The sequence below is a fragment of the Lynx rufus genome, unplaced genomic scaffold, assembly GCF_022079265.1.
Source record: "Lynx rufus isolate CCGP_SWC_20201006 ecotype Redwood Valley unplaced genomic scaffold, mLynRuf1.p SCAF_8, whole genome shotgun sequence".
NCBI lineage: Eukaryota > Metazoa > Chordata > Mammalia > Carnivora > Felidae > Lynx > Lynx rufus.
In genome coordinates, this window is record NW_025814896.1 from 81,504,574 (window position 1) to 81,526,188 (window position 21,615).

The 21,615-nt window shown below is 35.7% G+C and overlaps 1 protein-coding gene across 1 annotated transcript in view; it reads right to left on the reverse strand.

Moving 5' to 3' along the window:
* WDPCP (WD repeat containing planar cell polarity effector) overlaps positions 1–21,615 on the reverse strand; it is a 358,303-nt gene that overhangs the window by 189,375 nt on the left and 147,313 nt on the right. The window contains exons 11-12 of the mRNA XM_047069187.1: positions 14,283–14,471; positions 10,937–11,060 (exon numbers count right to left, since the gene is read on the reverse strand). Of these exons, the coding sequence (XP_046925143.1) occupies positions 10,937–11,060; positions 14,283–14,471 (313 nt within the window). The remainder of the gene's footprint in view (positions 1–10,936; positions 11,061–14,282; positions 14,472–21,615) is intronic.

A 21,615-nucleotide genomic window follows, 5' to 3' on the forward strand; every position in this document is an offset into this window, starting at 1 on the left:
ATAATGAAACACTGTTTGAGAAAGGGGCCAAGACTATTCAATGGGGAAGGCACATTCTTTTCAACAAATGGTGTTTAGAAAACTGGATAGCCACATGCAAAAGAATAAAGTTGGACCCTCACCCAGTAAGCGTATATAAAAATTAACTGAAAATGGATCAAGAACCTAAATGTGAGACAATAAAACTCTCAGAACAAAACATAAGATGAAAGCTTCACAGCATTTAATTTGACAATGATTTCTTGGATATGACACCAAATGTGCAGGTAACAAAAGAAAAAAATAGACAAATTGGACTTTTTGTAAATTTAAACATGTTGTGCACCAAAAGACACCATTCACAGAGTAAAAAGGAAACCTACAGAATGGGAAAAATGTTTGCAAATTATACATGTGATAAGGGATTAATATCCAAAATATATGGAGAATTTTTAAAACTTAACAAAAATACAAACTACCCAATGCAAAAATGGGCAAAGGACTTGAATACAAATTTCTCCAGATATACAAATGGCCAATAAGCACATGAAGATGTTCAACATCACTAATCATGAGGGAAATGTAAATCAAAACTGCAATGCGATACTACCTCACATCTGTTAGGAGGGTTACTATCAAACAACAGAAAATAATAAGTGTTGGTGAGGTAGTAGAGAAATTAGAACTCTGTGCACGGTTGGTAGAAATGCAAACTAATGCATTTCACTACTGAGTATTTACCCAAAGATTACAAAACACTAATTCAAAAGGATATATGCACCACTATATTTATTGAAGCCTTATTTATAATAGCCAAACTATGCAAGCAGTCCAAGTGTCCATCAATAGATGAATGGATAAAGATGATGTGGTGTGGTATATATATTTATATAATGGAATATTATTCAGCCATAAAAACGAATGAAATCTGGGCAAATGCAACCCCATGGATGGATCTAGAGAGTATAACGCTAAGTGAAATGAGTCCATTAGAAAAAGACAAATACCATATGATTTTACTCATATGTGGAATGTAAGAAACAACACACACACACACACACACACACACACACACACACACACACAGAAAGAGAGAGGCAAAACAAGAAACATACTCTTAATTATTATGGAGAACTGATGGTTACCAGAGGGGAGGTATTTGTGGGGGATGGGTGAAATAGGTGATAGGGATTAAAGAGTACATGTATAATGAGCACTGAGTAATGTATAGAATTGTTGAATCACTGTATTGTACACCTGAAACTACTGTAACACTGTATGCTAACTATTCTGGAATTAAAATAAAAACCTTAATAAAATTTTTTAAAAAGTATACATCACAAAATAACTGACAGCATCATCCTAAATTATAAAAGAACAGCAACTTTGTCGTTGAAGTCACATTTAAGAGTGTCCTACTGCCACTATTATTTACTACACAAGAATGAGCAGTATAAATATGGGAAAGGGGAAATGATAATTATTTATACACAACATGCTTGTCCACTTTGGACAAAATAATCAACTGAATAATTATTAGAAATAATTTTTAAATGTTCAAAAAGGTAATCCACTAAAAAATTAGTATACAAACATCAATAGTTTCTGATATACCAACAATCATAAATTAGAAGTTGAATTTAAAAAACATCTTACCCCAAAATAGGAAAAAACTACAATAAAATATAGAGGAGTCAACATGAAATATGCGCATATAAAAATATATCTAGGGATGTAAAGGAAAACTTGAATCAATAGAGAGAAACCTGTTATTGAGCAGAATTCAGTATTACAAAAATGTTGATTCTTCCTAAAATTAATCCATATATTCATAACTATTCTAATCAAAATCCTCATGAGATTTCCTTTTTTTTTACAAAGTAACAAAGAACCCTAGAGTTCATCTGAAATTTTAAAAACTTATAATTCAGAGACATTTTGAAGAGTGCTTCATATTGTACACAAAGTTATAGTAAATGAAATGGTATGGAGAGGGCATGGGGATAGATTATTGGAAATAGAGCCCATAAATTAAATGCTGATAAAACAGGCAGGCAATAGATATATATTTAATAGGCCAAATGTAACAAGCAAGAAGAACTGGTGGGAATCTGTGACAAAAGGGAGGATGTAAACCCATTATGGATGGGACATGTGCCATTCTGCTCTGATTGTTGTCTGAAAAATGCAGGTTCACTATTAACAAATAATCCAGTGAGGCTTTTTTTTTTTAAGAGAAATCATAAATTATGTTTTAATGCAATGTCAATTTTTTTTAATTAAGTAAACTTTACCCTCAATGTGGGGCTGGAACTCATGACCCCAACAAGAGTCACATGCTCTTCCAACACAGCCAGCCAGGTGCCCCTGCAATGTCAATTTTTAAATGCTGACTCAAATTCTTAAAATGTGTGTGTGTGCATGTGTGCATGTATGTACGTGTGTGTGTGTGCACGCACGTGCACATGTATGCATGCATATATAGACTCTAGTGGATGAGCATGACTTTGTGACTGCTGCCTAAAGTTATTCTGTAATTGTTAGTATGGAATACAGTAAGTTCACAAGTCATGAGAAAATGGATCTTAGGACAAGTGCCCAGAGAGAAGAGAGAAAATAAAGTTGGATCTATGTGTTATTTCGCCAAAATTATTTTCAGTATTAAAGAATAAAATGTAGAATATAAAGTCATAAAGGTGATTAAAAAAAACAGAGGTTGTATGCAACCACAAAAGACCCTGAATAACCAAAGTAATGCTGAAAAGAAAACCAAAGCTGAAGGTATCACAATTCCAGACTCAAGCTGTATTACAAAGCTTTAATCATCAAGATAGTATCGTACTGGCACAAAAACAGACACACAGATCAATGGAACAGAATAGAGAACCCAGAATTGGACCCATAAATATATGGCCAACTAATCTTTGACAAAGCAGGAAAGAGTATCCAATGAAAAAAAAAACGAGTCTCTTCAGCATATGGTGCTGAGAAAACTGGACAGCAACATGCAGAAAAATGAAACTGGACCACTCTCTTACACCATACACAGAAACAAATTCAAAATGGTTGAAAGACCTAAATGTGAGACAGGAAACTATCAAAATCCTACAGGAGAAAACAGGCAGCAACCTCTTTGACGTTGGCCACAGCAACTTCTTACTTGACATGTCTCTGGAAGGAAGGGAAATGAAAGCAAATGTGACCTCGTCAAGATAAAAAGCTTCCACATATCAAATGAAACAATCAACAAAACTAAAAGGCAACTGACAGAATGGGAGAAGATATTTGCAAATGACATATCTGATAAAGGGTTAGTATCCAAAATCTATAAAGAACTTATCAAACTCAACACCTAAAACACAAATAATCCAGTGAAGAAATGGACAGAAGACACGAATAGACACTTTTCCAAAAAAGACATCCAGATGGCTAACATACATATGCTCAACATCACTCATCATTAGGGAAATACTACTCAAAACCACAATGAGATACCACCTCACACCTGTCAGAATGGCTAAAATTAACAACTCAGGAAACAAGAGATGTTGGCAAGGATGTGGAGAAAGGGGAACCCTTTCACACTGTTGGTGGGAAAGCAAACTGGTATAGCCACTCTGGAAAACAGTATGGAGGTTCCTCAAAAAATTAAAAATAGGGGCACCTGGGTAACTCAGTTGGTTAAGCGTCCGACTTCAGCTCAGGTCATGATCTCACAGTTTGTGGGTTCGAGCCCCGCGTTGGGCTCTGTGCTGACAGCTCAGAGCTTGGAGCCTGCTTCAGATGCTGTGTCTCCCTCTCTCTCTGCCCCTTCCCTACTCATGCTCTGTCTCTCACTCTCAAAAATAAATAAACATAAAAAAATTTTTTAAAAATTAAAAATAGAACTACCCTACAACCCAGCAATTGCAATACTACATATTTATCCAAAGGATACAAAAATGCTGATGTGAAGGGGCACATGCACCCCAATGTTTAAACAGCACTGTCAACAATAGCCAAATTATGGAAAGAGCCCAAATGTCCATCAACTGATGAATGGATAAAAAAGATGTGGCAAATATCTACAATGGAATACTACTCAGCAATTAAAGAGAATGAAATCTTGCCATTTCCAACAACGTGGATAGAACTAGAGTGTATATTTTTCTAAGCGAAATAAGTCAGTCAGAGAAAGACATATCATGATGTGAATTTGAGAAACTCAACAGATTAACACAGGGGAAGTGAAGGAAGAGTAAGATAAAAAGAGAGAGGGAGGCAAACCCTAAGAGACTCTTTTTTTTTAATGTTTATTTATTTTTGAGAGAGAGTGAGCACACGCATGAGTGGGGGAGGGGCAGAGAGAAGGAGACACAGAATGTGAAGCAGGCTCCAGGCTCTGAGCTGTCAGCACAGAGCCCGACATGGGGCTCGAACCCACGAACCGTGAGATCATGACCTGAGCCAAAGTCAGCTATCTAACCAACCGAGCCACCCAGGCGCCCCAACCATAAGAGACTCTTAAATACAGAAAACAAACTGAGGGTTGCTGGAGAGGGTGTGGGGGGGGATGGGTTAAATGTTAAATGGATGATGGGCATTAAGGAGGGCACTTTTCAGGAAGAGCACTGGGTGCCATATGTAAGAGATGAATCACTGGGTTCTACTCCTGAAGCCAAGACTACACTGTATGTTATCTAACTTGAATTTAAATTTTTAAAAAAGGCCAAAAAAAAAAAAAAAAGAAAAAAGAAGGTAAGTATTTTTATAATGCTGGGGAGAGAAGTTCTAAGAATTAGGAAACCATAATGCAGAATAGTCATATATTAATTAACCTTATCAAACTCCTTTAGGAACAACAACAACAACATGCATGTAATAGACTGAAAAACAAATGGCAATATGGGAAAAGATATTTTCAACAAATGAAAGATTATCAATAATATCCAAAGTTTGCTTAAAAATCCATAAAAAAGGTAAAAATTCCAATGGAATGGATAGACGATTTACAAAAAAAAAATTCCAAATGGTCAATAAATTTACAAAGATCCATACATATCCACCAAGGAAATGTACATGAAGAGCAACATATTTTATAGTAGCCCTAAACACAACAGAAATGTCCCTGAACATTAGGATAGATAAATAAAATGGGATGTATTCTAATAGTATATGTCATGAGAAAATAAAAGAATATTCAGTAATAAAAATGAATCTAGGGGTGCCTGGGTGGCTCAGTCAGTTAAGCATTCAACTTCGGCTCAGGTCATGATCTCCTGGTTTGTGAGTTTGAGCCCTGCAGTTCAGGCTTGTAAGGACAACTCAGAGCCTGGAGTCTGCTTCAGATTCTGTGTCTACCTCTCTCTCTGCCCCTCCTCCACTTGCACTCTGTCTCTCTCTCTCTTTGCAAATGAAATCATTGACAATGATTATTGATTTTTAAATTAATTTCTACTACGTCATTTTGTGTTTTCTGTTTTCCATCTTTTTTTTAATGTTTTGTCCCCCTGTGTGCTGCACCCTCCCCCAATTCTTGCCTTTTTTTGTGATGAATTTGTTCTCATCCAACATATTCACTCTGTTTGTTTGAAAATTATATAATGTTTGCATTTTTTTAGTGATTGCCCCAGAAATTCTACCGTGTATATTTTACTTAATAAAATCTAGTATTGGGGCACCCGGGTGGCTCAGTTGGTTAAGCATCCAACTTCGGCTCGGTCATGATCTCGCAGTTCATGGGTTCAAGTCCCGCATTAGGCTCTGTGCTGGCAGCTCAGAGCCTGGAACCTGCTTCGGATTCTGTGTCTCCTTCTCTCTCTGTTCTTTCCCTGCTCGCGGGCGCTCTCTCTCTCTCTCTCAAAATAAATAAAGATTAAAAATAAATAAATTAAAAAAAATAAATAAAACCTAGTATTAGTAGTATCTCTATCTTCTTCTTGAAAAGCATAAAGACTTTAGAATACTTTAACTTCTTCACTCATCTTCTGATTTATATACTGTTATTGCCCAGAATTTTATCTTAATTTTTAATCCCTTGAATTAGATGTTAGTGTTTATGTTTTATACTATTGATTTTTATGTTCCTATAAGTTTAGTATTATATTTTGCCCACCATTCCTTCTTGCCTTTCATACCTTCCTTCCTTATAGTTCAGAGAAGATGCTACCCTCCAATGGTCATAGATTGATGTGGAGATCTCAGATCCCATCTCCCCATTCTGCTTGAGCCCTAGGCTTTGTCTCCTACACTCTGAATATACAAGCCTTCCTAAACCAAGCTCCTCACTGCCAGGTGCCAGCACATGCCCTCAAGGCAAACTTTGAGTTTGCTTACTCTAGTGGAATCAAGCATCCTTGTCATTTCTACCTGAGTGTTTCCCTTAGTTTCCTGCCACACTTTAAGCAAATATTTTAAATATATTATCCAGCATGTTTAGATGATCTGACCAGGAAGTTTTTCTCTGCAAATAATTCTGTGTTATTTCCTAAATATTCTTAGGTAACTACTTTAGTATTCATATTCTTTGAATTGATTTCATATAATGGTTTTACTTACTTTACTGTGTATGCTGCATTAGTGAAAAGTGTAACCAAAAAAGGCATTTAGAAACCAAGCTGGTTAACAACTTTAGTCACAGAATAATTTTTGTGCCTATCATATATATGTATTGCATAAGCTAAGAACCATTTTGAAAGCTAAGAATAATTTCCAAAACACTACCCTTTTTTACCTGAACTCTAAGTATAAATATTGACCCCAACATAATATATATTTCCCTCCAACACCTTATTGTAAAAATTTTCAAACATCCAGGAAAGTTGAATGAATATATTTACCACCTAGATTCTATCATCATTTTACAATATTGTTTTATTACATATCTATCCATCTCCCTTTCTTTCCATCAGTTCCTCTTACTTTTTGTTGCAGTGAAAAGGAAAATACAGGTATCACTAAACTCTGCCTGAAATATTTCATAAACACTGTATTTTTTAAAAATTTTTAAATGTTTATTTTTGAGAGAGAGACAGAGCACAAGTGGGAGAGGGGCAGAGAGAAAAGAAGACACAGAATCTGAAGCAGGCTCCAGGCTCTAGCTGTCAGCACAGAGCCTGACTCGAGGCTCGAACTCACGACCCATAAGATTATAACCTGAGCTGAAATCGGACACTTTGCTGACTGATGAGCCACCCAGGTGCCCCACAAACATCTTATTTTTATTTCTAGGCAATAAAGTTCCCTTTTCCAACTTACTTGCTTACCATTTTCTAATAATTGAAAAGCATGATGCAATCTCTGTGCCACAATCTCATTGTTCCATAGGAGTCAGAAAACAGTAGTCTTATAGTTAAGAGGGGAAATAAACAAGTAGAATCAATTAATTTTTAATCCTTTATAATATGTTTCCATGTTAGTAAAATAAGTTTCATATGTGGCACATTCACTTGAAATATTTGCCCTTTTATTTCATCAATATCTAGGAGTTCCTATTATTGTTTCTATTTGTTTATAATAAAAAGTTTTTACTTGTTAATACCTTCCTATTCAGTAGTTCTGCAGGACTATTCTATTTCATGAAGACAGGTGAACAATCATCTTCTGAACTTAGCTTAGGCAGTTGCATTTGCATTCTGTGATATTATGATTTATAGTAAGAAATATATATTTGGTTTTATCCCATTCCTAAAATCCTTAGAATTTCCTAAAAGAAAGTCTTTTATTATTTGTAACAAGCCCCTTTCAACCACATCTGAGTTTACATTACAGAGGAGACTTTGTGAAAGCCCCTAGCATGGGGGCTTGTTGTCAGTGGAACCAAGCGCATGATTAGAGGATTGGACATTTCAGCCCTATCCCCAGACCTGGGGCTGGAGAGAGGTTTTGGAGGTTGAGTTATTACCAATGGCCAATTATTTAATCAATCATGCCTACGTAATGAAGCCTGCATAAAATATCCAAAAGGAACGGGTTCGAAAAGGTTCCAAACTTGGTGAACAAGTGGAAGTGCTGGGAGGGTGGCACTCCTGGAGAGGGAATGGAGGCTTCATGTCCCTTCTCCTATAACTTGCCCTATGCATCTCTTCATCTGGCTGTTCACCTGTATCCTTTAAAACATCCTTTAAGGGGGTGCCTGGGTGACTCAGTAGGCTAAGCATCTGACTTCTGCTCAGGTCATGATCTTACAGTTCATGAGTTTGAGCCCCACGTCAGGCTCTGTGCTCACAGCTCAGAGCCTGGAGGCTGTTTCAGATTCTGTCTCCCTCTCTCTTCCCCTCCTCTGCTCATGCTCGCTCACTCACTCTCTCTCTCTCTCTCTCTCTGAAAAATAAATAAATGTTCAAAAAAATTTTTAATTAATATAAATAAATAAAACATCCTTTAAAATACTGGCAACAGTAAGTAAACTGCTCTTCTGAGTTCTGTGAGCTGCTCTAGCAAATTATCAAATCTGAGAAGGGGGTAGCAGGAAACTCCAATTTGTAGCCAAATTGGACAGAAGCTGTGGGTAACCTGGGGACTTATTACTTGCAGATGGCAGCTGAAATAAGGGCACTCCTGTAGGATTGATAACTTTACATGTGTGGTCTGTGTTAACTCTGGTTACTGTCAGAATTGAATTGAATTCTAGAACACCCTGCAGGTGTCAGAGATTGGTCAGTGTGGGGGGAAAAAACTCCCACCTATTTGGTGTCAAGAGAGTGAGTATGGGAATAAAGGAAAACACACTGAAGTTTTTTCTAGACAACTTCTATAGGTAAGCGTCTTACAACTTAATGATTTTATGAAATAGATTGCATCATCTATTTAAAATTTTACTATAGTAAACATTTTATTTAGCTGTTTTATCAATATTGTACCTCTACTGCTTTCTATCTTCAATGTTAAAAGCCATGATTTACATTTACAGGGAACATTTCTTGATGAAAATTTATCACTTGGAACACATACAAAAAGGTGTCAAGAAAGGACATGAGAAATCAGTTTTAAAGTTTAGATTCATTTGCATTTGGAGGAAGAATGTCAAGATAAGTTTTCATACTTGCTAATGACAAAAAGATCCGTGTACTTCCTCTAATGTCAAGATAAAAACAAAATTGTATCAAAAATAGTTATTTTAATAACCAAAATGGATTACTGTCCTCATACATGCATACTATGACCTCATGTGTTATATGCTGTATGAAATTAAAATCAATGTAATATTTTATTCTTCTTTATCAAAAGAGCCCAATCTGGACTCAGGCAGTCTCAGTCAGCTTTACCAATGAGTGACCTTAGGTACATCCCTATTCTGCATGGTGCTTCTTTTCTTCATCTTTAACTTGAAATTCTTTATGATGGTCTTTACTGTTTAGGACTTATTCCATTATCTAATAACACTTTTTAGAGTATTAATATACTGGCTAGACAAGGTACGGGCAGTAATGCAATTCTAGCACTTCACAAATACAAAGAAGTATTTAGCCTGTTCCTCTTCCTCTAAACAGGAGAACTTCACAGCAGATTAAAAAAAAGAATAATTCCAATTTAAACTATTTCATTTAATTTCTTCTAAATGTATGCTTTTTTCATAATGTCATATATAGCCTACTATCAAAAGAACTAATAAACACTCATGATAACTGAAATAGTAGCAAAGCGTGCAAAAAAGGAAATGAGAAAATCCTGATATACCCCAAGGAAAAACATTTAATTCTAGGAATAACCTTTTTTGGGCTCTTTAGGCAGGAGGTAAATTCAGAAACAAGGAAAACAAAATATAGAACAAAGCAAAGAAGTCCAAATAAATGTGACATCCGCCCTAGTATTTTTGGCATTTGTTCACACATAGAAAAGAGCTTCATTCAGGATGAAGAGTCTCTTGAAATATGCTAAAATCATTCAGATAAAAAGGCAAGATTCAATTACAGATCATAATTCATGCAATATATCAACATTTCTCAACTTTTCTAATTTTTTTTTTTCAACGTTTATTTATTTTTGGGACAGAGAGAGACAGAGCATGAACGGGGGAGGGGCAGAGAGAGAGGGAGACACAGAATCGGAAACAGGCTCCAGGCTCCGAGCCATCAGCCCAGAGCCCGACGCGGGGCTCGAACTCACGGACCGTGAGATCGTGACCTGGCTGAAGTCGGACGCTTAACCGACTGCGCCACCCAGGCGCCCCTGACATTTCTCAACTTTTAAGACTGTTTTCCAAAGGCTTCACTGTTAGGTAGAGACCAAAGTACCACTTAATAGTTTATTTATTTGTCAAATAATGATACCCTCTTACAGGGTATGTTCTGAGAAAAAAGGAGAGATAATACATGAAATTGTTTGAAAGAGTTAAAAAGAACTATGATAGATTATAAATGAAATTAAAACTCAAAATTCAACTCGATGTAATACTTACCTTTGGTACATGAAGTTGGTAATTCTCTTACTTCCTGTTATAAAATACATGATATATAAAAGTATACAACACATATATTTAATTAAAAGAATAGTTTTTGATGGACCCTGATGCATATCCCTCTCATCTTAAAAAATGGAACATTACTAGGGCACCTGGGTGGCTCAGTCAGTTAAGCATCCAACTCTTGATTTTGGCTCAGGTCATGATCTCACAGTTGTAAGTTGCTCTCTCTCCCTCTCCCTCCCCCTCTCTCTCAAAAAAATAAAAATAAAAATAAAATAAATAAAATTGACTTTACAAATAAAATTGGCTTTACATAGTTAGTATTGTTTGCTTTCATATTAAAGGGGAAGTTATATTCAAGCATTCTGATGATGTGTAAAAACCCTAAACAATATTCAAATATATTCATTAAAAGGAAAACAAGAACATATTAAAGAGTATCAAGAGAAGATCTGTTTTTTCTCTTAGGAAATGGACTATTAGAAAACAGCCACATTATGGAATATTCTAATTAAAGAAGATGGTTCCTTAAATAGGTAGTCTGACATTAATCAATCCCAAGATATTGTTCACCTGAGCAAGTGATGGAAGAATCTTCTTGCATATTTGCTGATTTCATCTCTGTATTCCAATATAGTTGTATCCAGAAGTGGTCTTGTTGGAGCATAGAAGGTTCCAAGGCTTGCCTCAAGCTGTGCTGTGGAATTCAAACATAGCAGCACTGAAACAAGTGAAACTCCTTCAATTACAACAGAATACTCATGTTTGCAGTCAGTCAGGTTTTGCAAACTTGGATGAAATATGAGCTTGTTGCAGGAAAGATGAAATTAAAATATGACAGCTGGTACAAAAACAAACCTGTGTATAAACTTTCACTTGAGGCAAAGCTGACAATGACTCTGAGCAACAAAAAGCTGTCAAAACTGAAGAAATCCATAATGAACCAACCTCTCACCACAAATGGGTAATTAAAACAGTGACTCATCAAAGTAACACAGTTTGAACTAGTATTTCCAGTAGAATCAACTCACAGTGTGCTGAACATTTACTCTTTACCTAAAAGGAGAAAACTAACCTTTTTGCACTGGGGATTGAAAGAAGTATTAGGAATGTTTTAAATAAACATTTAAAAATAAATACAGCCCTACTGAAGTAATAACATCCTTCTAAGACAATTTTAAAGAAACAGTGAAAGTCCCCATACCTTCCCTAAATCTCATTCTAATAAACAAGATTGTTGGTTTTGTCCAAGTGTGAAAGCTAACACCCCTGGGAGGGATGTCATGCTAATCTGCTCTTGGTCAACTGACACCTTCCTAGGAAAAAAGGATTGGAGAGCAAGTTTTGATAAACCAGAGGGCTAGAGACTGGGAGAAAAAGGCACATTTTGCATACTTCATAATTTTACCAAGCCATGCCTTTGGGGTTGTGTTTTCTCCCCCAAACACCTGGAAGTTATATAATTACAATAATGGTGAGCACTGTATGAGAAAACTTCAGCTTACAGTAAAACTCCATTGATTTTTATGCCACTAAGTGCTAGAGTGAATAAAAAATTCCTTATTTAGCAAAACTCTAGTTTTAGGTATATTTGGGTTTGAAAGTATTAAATACCTCATCAGAGTAATTGCTATGGACTTGGCTAAGCTGCTAGTAATTTCTTTTTTTTAATCTCAAATCTAGACAGTAAAGTAAGATGAACTTCAGAGGTATTTTCTTTCAAAGCAGCAGTCAATTTAGATTAAAATTGAATACAGCAATGCTATTGTGAAAACAAGCCAGAGCCTCTTGCCATTGCTTGTTTTCTTGACAGCATGTTTCGTACTTCTGCAATGTTCAAACCTATATGGAACACTCATAACTCCCAGCACAGTTACAGATTCATTAGATAGCCCAGCTTGATGTTTAAGGCAGAAATGAAGATCTCAAAGATAACCACAACACAGCACAAATGAAAGAACTCACTGGGTTCCACTAATAAAAGGAAAACAAATTACCATGTCAAGTTTGTTAGATTCGGACAGAATAAATCTCAACAGAGAAGAATTCTGAATGTTTTAGAAATGTATTTTGCAGTTACTTGGGGGGAAATGCGTATACCTACTTAAAATGTGCATATTCTGATAATCCAGCATCATGCAAGTCTTTTATTTTAATAGCCTAGTATCATACAAGCTTTTCATTTCCCTATCTTCCCAACACGGTGCCTTGAAAATATCCTTTATTAAAGCAAGAATCTGATAATGCCCATTTGTGAATTCCCTAATAACCTTTCTTACAACACTGGAATCTTACAACACAAATTCACCAAGGTGCTAGCAATTTCTCAGTGTCGTTGAGTGACAGTCAATATTTTATCTTCTCTACAATTCTTCAACTGTAAATTTAGCATCTCTTACACATATTGTGTATACTATAACAGGCTTTCCTTACATATTCTGCTTTTTAACCCCCTACTATGTACCTAATCTCTGAGAGGGTACCAATACTAAGAAATAAGTACTTGAGATAACTCTGTAGGCAGAAATATTACAGTAATATGTAGTAACCTAATTTAAAGTTATACTCTTTTTATTTTTAACTAATATTCATTAAATACCTATGGTAGGCCAAGCATTGTGCTAGGCATTTTCTCACTGTAGAAATACTGGACCCTCCAGAGATGGGTTAGACTACCTCCAAAGAGCACATTCAATTAACATTAAATAAATATTTATTGTGGGCCTCCTAAGAGTTGCGCCAAGTCCCATGATGTGAACTTCCTGAAGGAACCTGTTCTTTAAAATTACTAAAATGAAGGTTAGGTACAGAATTTTGTCTACACAATTTGGTTACTTTGGAAACATAATGAAATGGAAGAAGATAATCTATAAACATTCAAAGAAAATAGTAGGGAAAAAGCTCTCCAGTGAAGACCTTTTGACATATTTCCTGCTTTCTCTACCTTGTAAATCACCTAGGGACATTTTTCATTGTCCAGGACTTCCCATCATTAATGTCAATGCTTCTTGCAAAGATTTGAAATAAAGACACAAGTGCAAGAATGTTTAGGTGCATTTTATATTAATAACTCATAATAAAAATAACATACACTGGATAATTGGAAAATACAAAAATGAATTTCATTACTGTATGTGCACATTATTTTTCTCTTTTTTTAAAAAGTGTCTTATCTGAGGGGCGCCTGGCTGGCTCAAGTCAGTAGAGCAGGCAACTCTTGATCTTGGGGTGGTGAGTTCAAGCTCCATGCTGTGCACAGAGCTCACTTAAAAAATAATGTCTTATCTGAGATCCTATGGGCATAATTACTTACTGAAGGAAAGCAGAGGAATCCAAGTAGGCAGAGAGGTATCAGAACTACCAGTTAAAATGAAAACAAGGAGTAGCAGCCTGGGCCACAATTCTCTCATTCTCTCTCTCTCTCTCTCTCTCACACACACACACACACACACACACACACACAGCACACACACAAATCAGTGGTAAGGACTACCATCTAGACAAAAGACTTGGAGTATGAGAGAAAAATACTGATGTCTAAAATGAAGGAAGAATAAGGACCTTTATTTGGGGCCCTCTGTCTACCAGCCCCTACAGAGTACATGGAATTCTCAATTAAAGTTTAAGATCTGAGCATATTACACACATGAACTTAGACTGAAATGTACAATGACTGCATTGTGAGTTCCAACACAGGTATACACAAAAAAGTTCCTCTTTATGTTGACAAATACTACACGCTAAGTACCATATGGATAATTATTTGATATCTGATCTTGTCAGTTTTAATAGGGCATTAACATTTGTCTTTTAATCTCTGATAATACAATTCAAAAAAATCCTCAAAACATAGTGGACTCAATAAAATGTACTTCATATATATACAAAATCCATTTATGAAATATATTCCATGTCTGACCTTCTCTCTCTGGAGTGAGCTTTTGTCTAAGAAGATGGTTTACAATGGCACTCATGCTGATAAAGCACTGGTGGCCCAGAGTGTCCCAGTTCATACTGCTCAGGATATTTATCGCCTCATATATCTCATCACAGTGAATGTATTGGAATATGATGTCTATCAGGCCCAGCTGTCCTCGTGTGAAGATACCTGTCACAAAAAAGTAAAACCAAGTGATTCTTTTGAAAATAACAAGTAGATTAACAAACATAGAGTTAACATTTCCATAAAGGAAAAATAATCATTTCCTGCATAAGTGCTAGAAATGTGGGATTTAGGGGGGCAAGAATAATATGATTTTGTGGCTACTAGCTACCAACTCCATCTATCTTATGCCTGTCATTCAGCATATATTAATTAATTTATACTCCACATAATCAAACTATGTTCAATCAAAAGCCTGTCTTTAAACATATACAGCAGAGGCCTAAACAACAGATGGGGAAAATAGGGTTAGCTTTTGTGGTCTACCTAAAGATTCTTCTCTTGTTTATTCACTTTTAGGTAGACCACAATAGCTAACCCTATTTTTCGCACCAGTTGTTTAGGCCTCTGTTATATACATTTACAGACAGGGTTTTGATGTGTACACAATTCTTACTGACTAGCTCTATTAGTTCTAAGTTGCCTTTACTCTTCAGCCCCACATACTTTGGTGTGGGTGGGGATAAGTACAAATAGCCATGACAAATATGACTATATATATGCTTTGAAGTCTGTTTTTATTAATGGGTGCTCTCAATTGATAGTTTTTTCATAGATACCACATACGAATTTAGTTTAAATTGGCATTTAAAGACTATTCTTTTTGGGGCACCTGGGTGGCTCAGTTGGTTAAGCGTCCAACTCTTGGTTTCAGCTCAGGTCATGATCTCACGGCTTCATGGGTTTGAGCCCCACGTCAGGCTCTCTGCTGGCAGTGCAGAGCCTACTTGGGATTCTCTCTCTCCTCTAGCTGCCCTTCCCTCACTCATGCTGTCTCTGTCTCTCTCAAAATAAATGAATAAAAACTTTAAAAAAATTTTTTAAAGTAAAGACTATTCTTTTCTACTGAAGAAATGATCAGTGTTAATCCTGCTAGTGATGCCCTTCACAGCTAGTATTTACTATAAAATATCTTGGCACAATATAAGTACATTAGTTTATCCTTTTAAAATGAAAGAAATCGGGACTCCTGGGTGGCTCAGTCGACTTCGGCTCAGGTCATGATCTCACGGTCTGTGAGTTGGAGCCCTGCGTTGGGCTCTGTGCTGACAGCACAGAGCCTGGAGCCTGCTTCAGATTCTGTGTCTCCCTCTCTCTCTGACCCTCTCCCGTTCATGTTCTGTCTCTCTCTGTATCAAGTATAAATAAACATTAAAAAAAATTTTTTTAAATAAACATTAAAACATTTTTAATAAACATTAAAAAAAATTTTAAATAAAAAAATGAAAGAAATCCACTTTTTTTTATTAAAAAATTTTTTTTAATGCTTATTTATTTTTGAGAGAGAGAAACAAAGTGTGGGCAGGGGAGGAGCTGAGAGAGGAAGACACAGAATCTGAGGCAGGCTCTAGGCTCTGAGCTGTCAGCACAGGGTCCAACGTGAGGCTTGAACTCACGAACTGTGAGATCATGACCTGAGCCAAAGTCGGACGTGTAACCAAATGAGCCACCCAGGCACCCCAAAGAAAATCCACTTCTAATGTAAGAGAAGCAAGACCACAAAACAAAGGTGGGGCATTCTATTCTAATTTTATCATCTTTTATACATCCTTGATTTCATTTGAAACTAACAATTTCTGTGTAATTAAATGACAGTAAGTATTAGGGCTTTTAAGCAGGGTGGGGTTTTTTTTTAATCTTTTAAAAATGCTTGGCTATAAAATACTTTTTCTTCAAAAGTAGCAATGTTTATTGATTTGAATGAGTCCATAAAAATTTCTCAGTACAAATAATCATAAAACCAAATGAGAAAATGTATGTAAAATTATTTATAAGCTGTAAAGTATATAAAATATTACTGCAATTCTTCTTTTTATTACTATCATCATCAACATCATTTTACTGGAATAGTTACAGGTTTTAGGATTTTAAAAAATACATTAGTTCATGCAAAAGATGCCAAAATTCTTCATACTAACTTCAAGTCACATCAAAATAAGAATTTGTGCTATATGTAACAGGACTCAACTTGATAGGGAATCTGGGGAATTGCCCTAACCATAACAAGCAATAAAACCTCACTATTCTTTCCGTGTTGGTAGAATTATGAATGGTACTATCCAAAAGCCTTCACAAACTTGCAGTCAAGCACTGTAAACTCTCATAAATCAGGGTGGTTCCTTGGCAGTAGATATCAATGTGTAGGAACTTTATAGGAAACCAAAAATATCTGAAATCTGTTGATTCTGCTCGTACCCTAAGCAATACCTCTAGAAAGAGAAGAAACTTATTTGCTGAGAAAAAACACTAACATATAATCATAATCATGTTCAAAAGAGGATGAAGGGAAAATCTTAAAAAGTAGCCAAAGAAAAAAGACACAGGCACAAAGATATGAAAAACTGCAAACTTTGTTTCTGAAATTATGCAAGCCAGAAGACAACAGCAAGACTTTTAAAAATGCTTAGATAAAAATGAATTAAACTAAAATTATGTACCTTCATAATAAAGAGTTGGAAATTAATGAAGAACCATAACAATCTTAAATATTACTAATAATAGAGTTCTGAAATAATAAAGCAAAAATTGATAGAACTAAAAGGAGAAAAAGTGAAAGCCACAATTATAATTGGAATTTCCTCACTCACTAGTTGAGAGAACACATAAACAAAATCAGCAAAAATAGAAAATACTTGAAAAACATTATCAGTGAATTTGACCTGACATTTATAAAACACTTCACTTAACAGCAAAATACATTATTTTTAAATGTAAATAGAATATCAACCAAGATGGATCATATTCAGGGGGCTAAAACAAACCTCAATTAATTTAACTGTTTTGAAATCATACAGAGCAGGTTCTTCTGACCACAAGAATTAAATTGGATATCAATACAGAAAGATACCTGGAAAATCTCCAAATATTTAGAAATTAATCAACATTCTTTTAAATAAACTATGATTTAAAGAAGAAACCACAAAGTAAATTAGGAAATATTTTGAAATGAATAAAAACAAAAAGGAGTGCCTGGGCAGCTCAGTTGATTAAGCCATCCGACATCAGTTCAGGTCATGATTTTATGATTCATGAGTTCAATCCCTGCATCGGGCTCTGCACTGACAGTGGGAAGCCTGTTTGGGATTCTCTCTCTCTCCCTCTCTGAGATTTAGAAAGGAAAATATAAATAAATAAGATAAAAATATAACATCAAAACTTGTGAGATGTAGCTATAGCAGTACTTAGAGGGAAATTTCTAGCTTTAAGTGTTTTAATTAGAAAAGAAGGAAGGTCTAAAATCAACAATCCCAGCTTCCCACATTAAGAACCTAGGGAAAGTAGAGTAAATTACACCTAAAGTAAATAGAAGGATGGAAATGATAAAAATAAGAACTAGTAAATAAAGAATAGAGAAAACCAATGAAATCAACAGCTAGTTCTTTGAAATGATCAGTAAAACTGACCAATCTTGACCTAAATTCATAAAAAAAGAAAGCAGACATAACTTACCAATATCAAGAATAAAGACTACAGAACTACACACATTAAAAAATAGTAATATGAATAACTTTATACAAATAAACATAACGTAAATGAGATGGATACCTTGAAGGACTCAAACTATCAAAGCTCTTGCAAGAAGGAATAGATAACTTGAATGACTCTATATTATTTAAATTTGAATTCATAGTTAAAGAATCTTTCAACACACATGTACATACATGCATGTACACACACACACATGCACACACACACACACACACACACCCTTCATGTCCAGATGCCTTCATTGGTGAATTCTCCCAGATATCAGAAGAAGAAATAATATTAACTCTACACAACTCAATATACAAGAAGGGAGAGCACTTGACAACTTATTTCATCATGTTAGCATTAATTACACTGATGTAAAAAATGACAGAGACAGTACAGGAAAAGACAGAGAAAACTACAGACCAATATCTCCCATAAACAGATACAAAAATCCTTAACAAAGTATTAGCAAGTCTAGCAATATATTAAAAAGATCATAGATCATGAACAAGAGAGATTTATCCCACAAATGCAAGCTGCTAAAACATCTGGAAACTAATCAATATAATTCACCATATGACCAAAAAAAAACATAATAATTTCAACAGATGCAAAAAAAAAAAACAACTTGAAAAAATTCAATATCTACTCAAGATAATATATCTTAGCCAATTAGGAATGGAAGGAAGGGGACTTCCTCAACCTAATAACATTAATACTAATAGTGAAAAGACTAAATGCTTTCCATCTAAGATCTGAAACAAAGCAAGGCTGTCCTCCCTTGCCACCTCACTTAATACTGTACTGGAGATTCCAGCTGATGTAATAAGGAACCAAAATAAAAGGCATACAGGCTGAATAAGAATATGTAAAACTGTTTTTAAATGCCATTGTCATAGTCATCTCAGAAAGTCCTAAAGAATCTACAAAGGGGCGCCTGGGTGGCGCAGTCGGTTAAGCGTCCGACTTCAGCCAGGTCACGATCTCGCGGTCCGTGAGTTTGAGCCTCGCGTCAGGCTCTGGGCTGATGGCTCGGAGCCTGGAGCCTGTTTCCGATTCTGTGTCTCCCTCTCTCTGCCCCTCCCCCATTCATGCTCTGTGTCTCTCTGTCCCAAAAATAAATAAACGTTGAAAAAAAAAATTAAAAAAAAAAAAAAAGAATCTACAAAAACATTATTACAACTGGAAATGAGTTTAACAGGGTACATGGTCAAGATTTTAAAATTTTATTTCCATATAATCCCAATGAACAATTAAAATTGTAATTAAAAATACTATTTGCAGTAGCACCCAAAAATATGAACAAAGTATGCATAAGATCTTTATACTTAAAATCAAAAAACACTGCTGAGAGAAATTTTATTGTTTTTAATTTTTTAATAAACTTTATTTATTTATTTATTTATTTATTTATTTATTTATTTAGAGGTGGAGGGAGAGAGAGAAAATGCAAGTAGGAGAGGGACAGAGAGAGAGGGAGAGAGAGAGAATCCCAAGCAGGCTCTGCACTGAGCGCAGAGCCCGAGTTGGGGCTTGATACCAGGAACTGCAAGATCATGACCTGGGCCAAAATCAAAAGTCAGATGCTTAACCAACTGAGACACCCAGGTGCCCAAAAATCACTGCTGAGAGAAGTTTTAAAAGATTTAAATAAATGGAGAGAGATACTGTGTTCAAAGATTGAGAGACTCAATATTGTTAAACTGTCATTCCACCTCAAATTGAACTACAGATTCAACATAATCCCAATCAAAATCTCAAGTACTTTTGTAAAACTAAGTTTGTTTTAAAATTTATATAGAAATCAAAGGATCTAGAGTAGTCAAAAACAATTTAGAAAAAGAAGAACAAAGTTGGAGAACTAACAGTAATTGATTTTATGACTTACTATAAAACCACAGTAATTAAGACAGTGTGGTACTCCCATATAGACATATAGATCAGTGGAAGAGAATAGAATCTATTCATAAACACATACATATATGGTCAAGGCAGTTCAATGGAGAAAGGACAGTCTTTCCAACAATTGATTCTGGGACAAATGAATATTCATATTTAAAAACTAATTTCAGGGGCCCCTGGTTGGCTAAAATTTTTTTAAAAATTAGGGGCGCCTGGGTGGCTCAGTTGGTTAAGCGTCCGACTTCAGCTCAGGTCATGATCTCACAATTCGTGGTTCGAGCCCCGCATCAGGCTCTGTGCTGACAGCTCAGAGCCTGGAGCCTGCTTGGATTCTATGTCTCCCGCTTTCCCTTTGCCCCTCCCCCACTCATGCTCTGTCTCTCAAGAATGAAAAAACGTTAATTTTTTTAAATTAACTTTATGCCTCATAGTATATGCAAAATTTTAACTTGGAACAGACCATAAACCTAATTGTAAGAGCTAAAATGTCTAGGAGGAAACAGGGTTAGACAAACACTTCTTAAGATGGTACATAAAAAACACAAGTCATAAAATAATTTAAGAACTGAATTTCATTCAAATTAAAAACTTCTGCTACCCGAAACACATTGTTAAATAAATGAAAAGGTAAAACTATGAGCTGGAAGAAAAACATTCATAATACTAGTGTCTCACAAAAGATTTTTATTCAGAATATATAAAAACTCTTACAACTCAATAATAAACAATCCAATTAAATTTGGGCAAAAGATTTGAAGATATACTTTATCAGAGAAGATATATGGCAAATAAGCACATAAAAAGATACTAAGCTCCAATAGTCATCAGGGAAATGAAAATTTACACCATTACATACCCATTAGAATGGCCAAAATTAAAAAGACCATTAAGGCTAAGTGGTAGAATATAGAGCAACCAGAACTTCAAAACAGTTTCTTCTTCAGTTAAACATATCCTGAGCCTATGGCCTAGGCATTCTACTCCTAGATTTTTCCCAAGAGAAATTAGAATATATGTCAATATAGGGGCGCCTGGGTGGCTCAGTCAGTGAAGTGTCTGATTGTGACTCAGGAGGTGATCTCGCAGTTTGTGAGTTCCAGCCCTGTGCTGGGCTCTGTGCTGACAGCTCAGAGCCTGGAGCCTGCTTCAGATTCTGTGTCTCCCTCTCTCTCTGCTCCTCCCCTGTTCACGCTCTGTCTCTCTCTCAAAAATAAATAAGCATTAAACAAAATATATACATACATGTCAATATAAAGACTTGTACATGAAAACACATAGTATTTTTAGTGATATTGGCTTAAATCTGGAAACAATCCAGATGTCCATCAAGAGGTGGAGCAATATACAAATTGTGGTTTATCTACATAATGGGATACTACTCAGTAATGTAAAGGAAAATCTGAAGATGTACATACCAATATGGAAGATTATCACAGATAAATGCTGTTTATCTCACAGATAAACAGATAAATGTTTTCACGCAGAAAAACACTTAAAAAGTACCTATTTTGGGGCGCCTGGGTGGCGCAGTCGGTTAAGCGTCTGACTTCAGCCAGGTCACGATCTCGCTATCCGTGAGTTCGAGCCCCGCGTCAGGCTCTGGGCGGATGGCTCGGAGCCTGGAGCCTGTTTCCGATTCTGTGTCTCCCTCTCTCTCTGCCCCTCCCCCGTTCATGCTCTGTCTCTCTCTGTCCCAAAAATAAATAAAAACGTT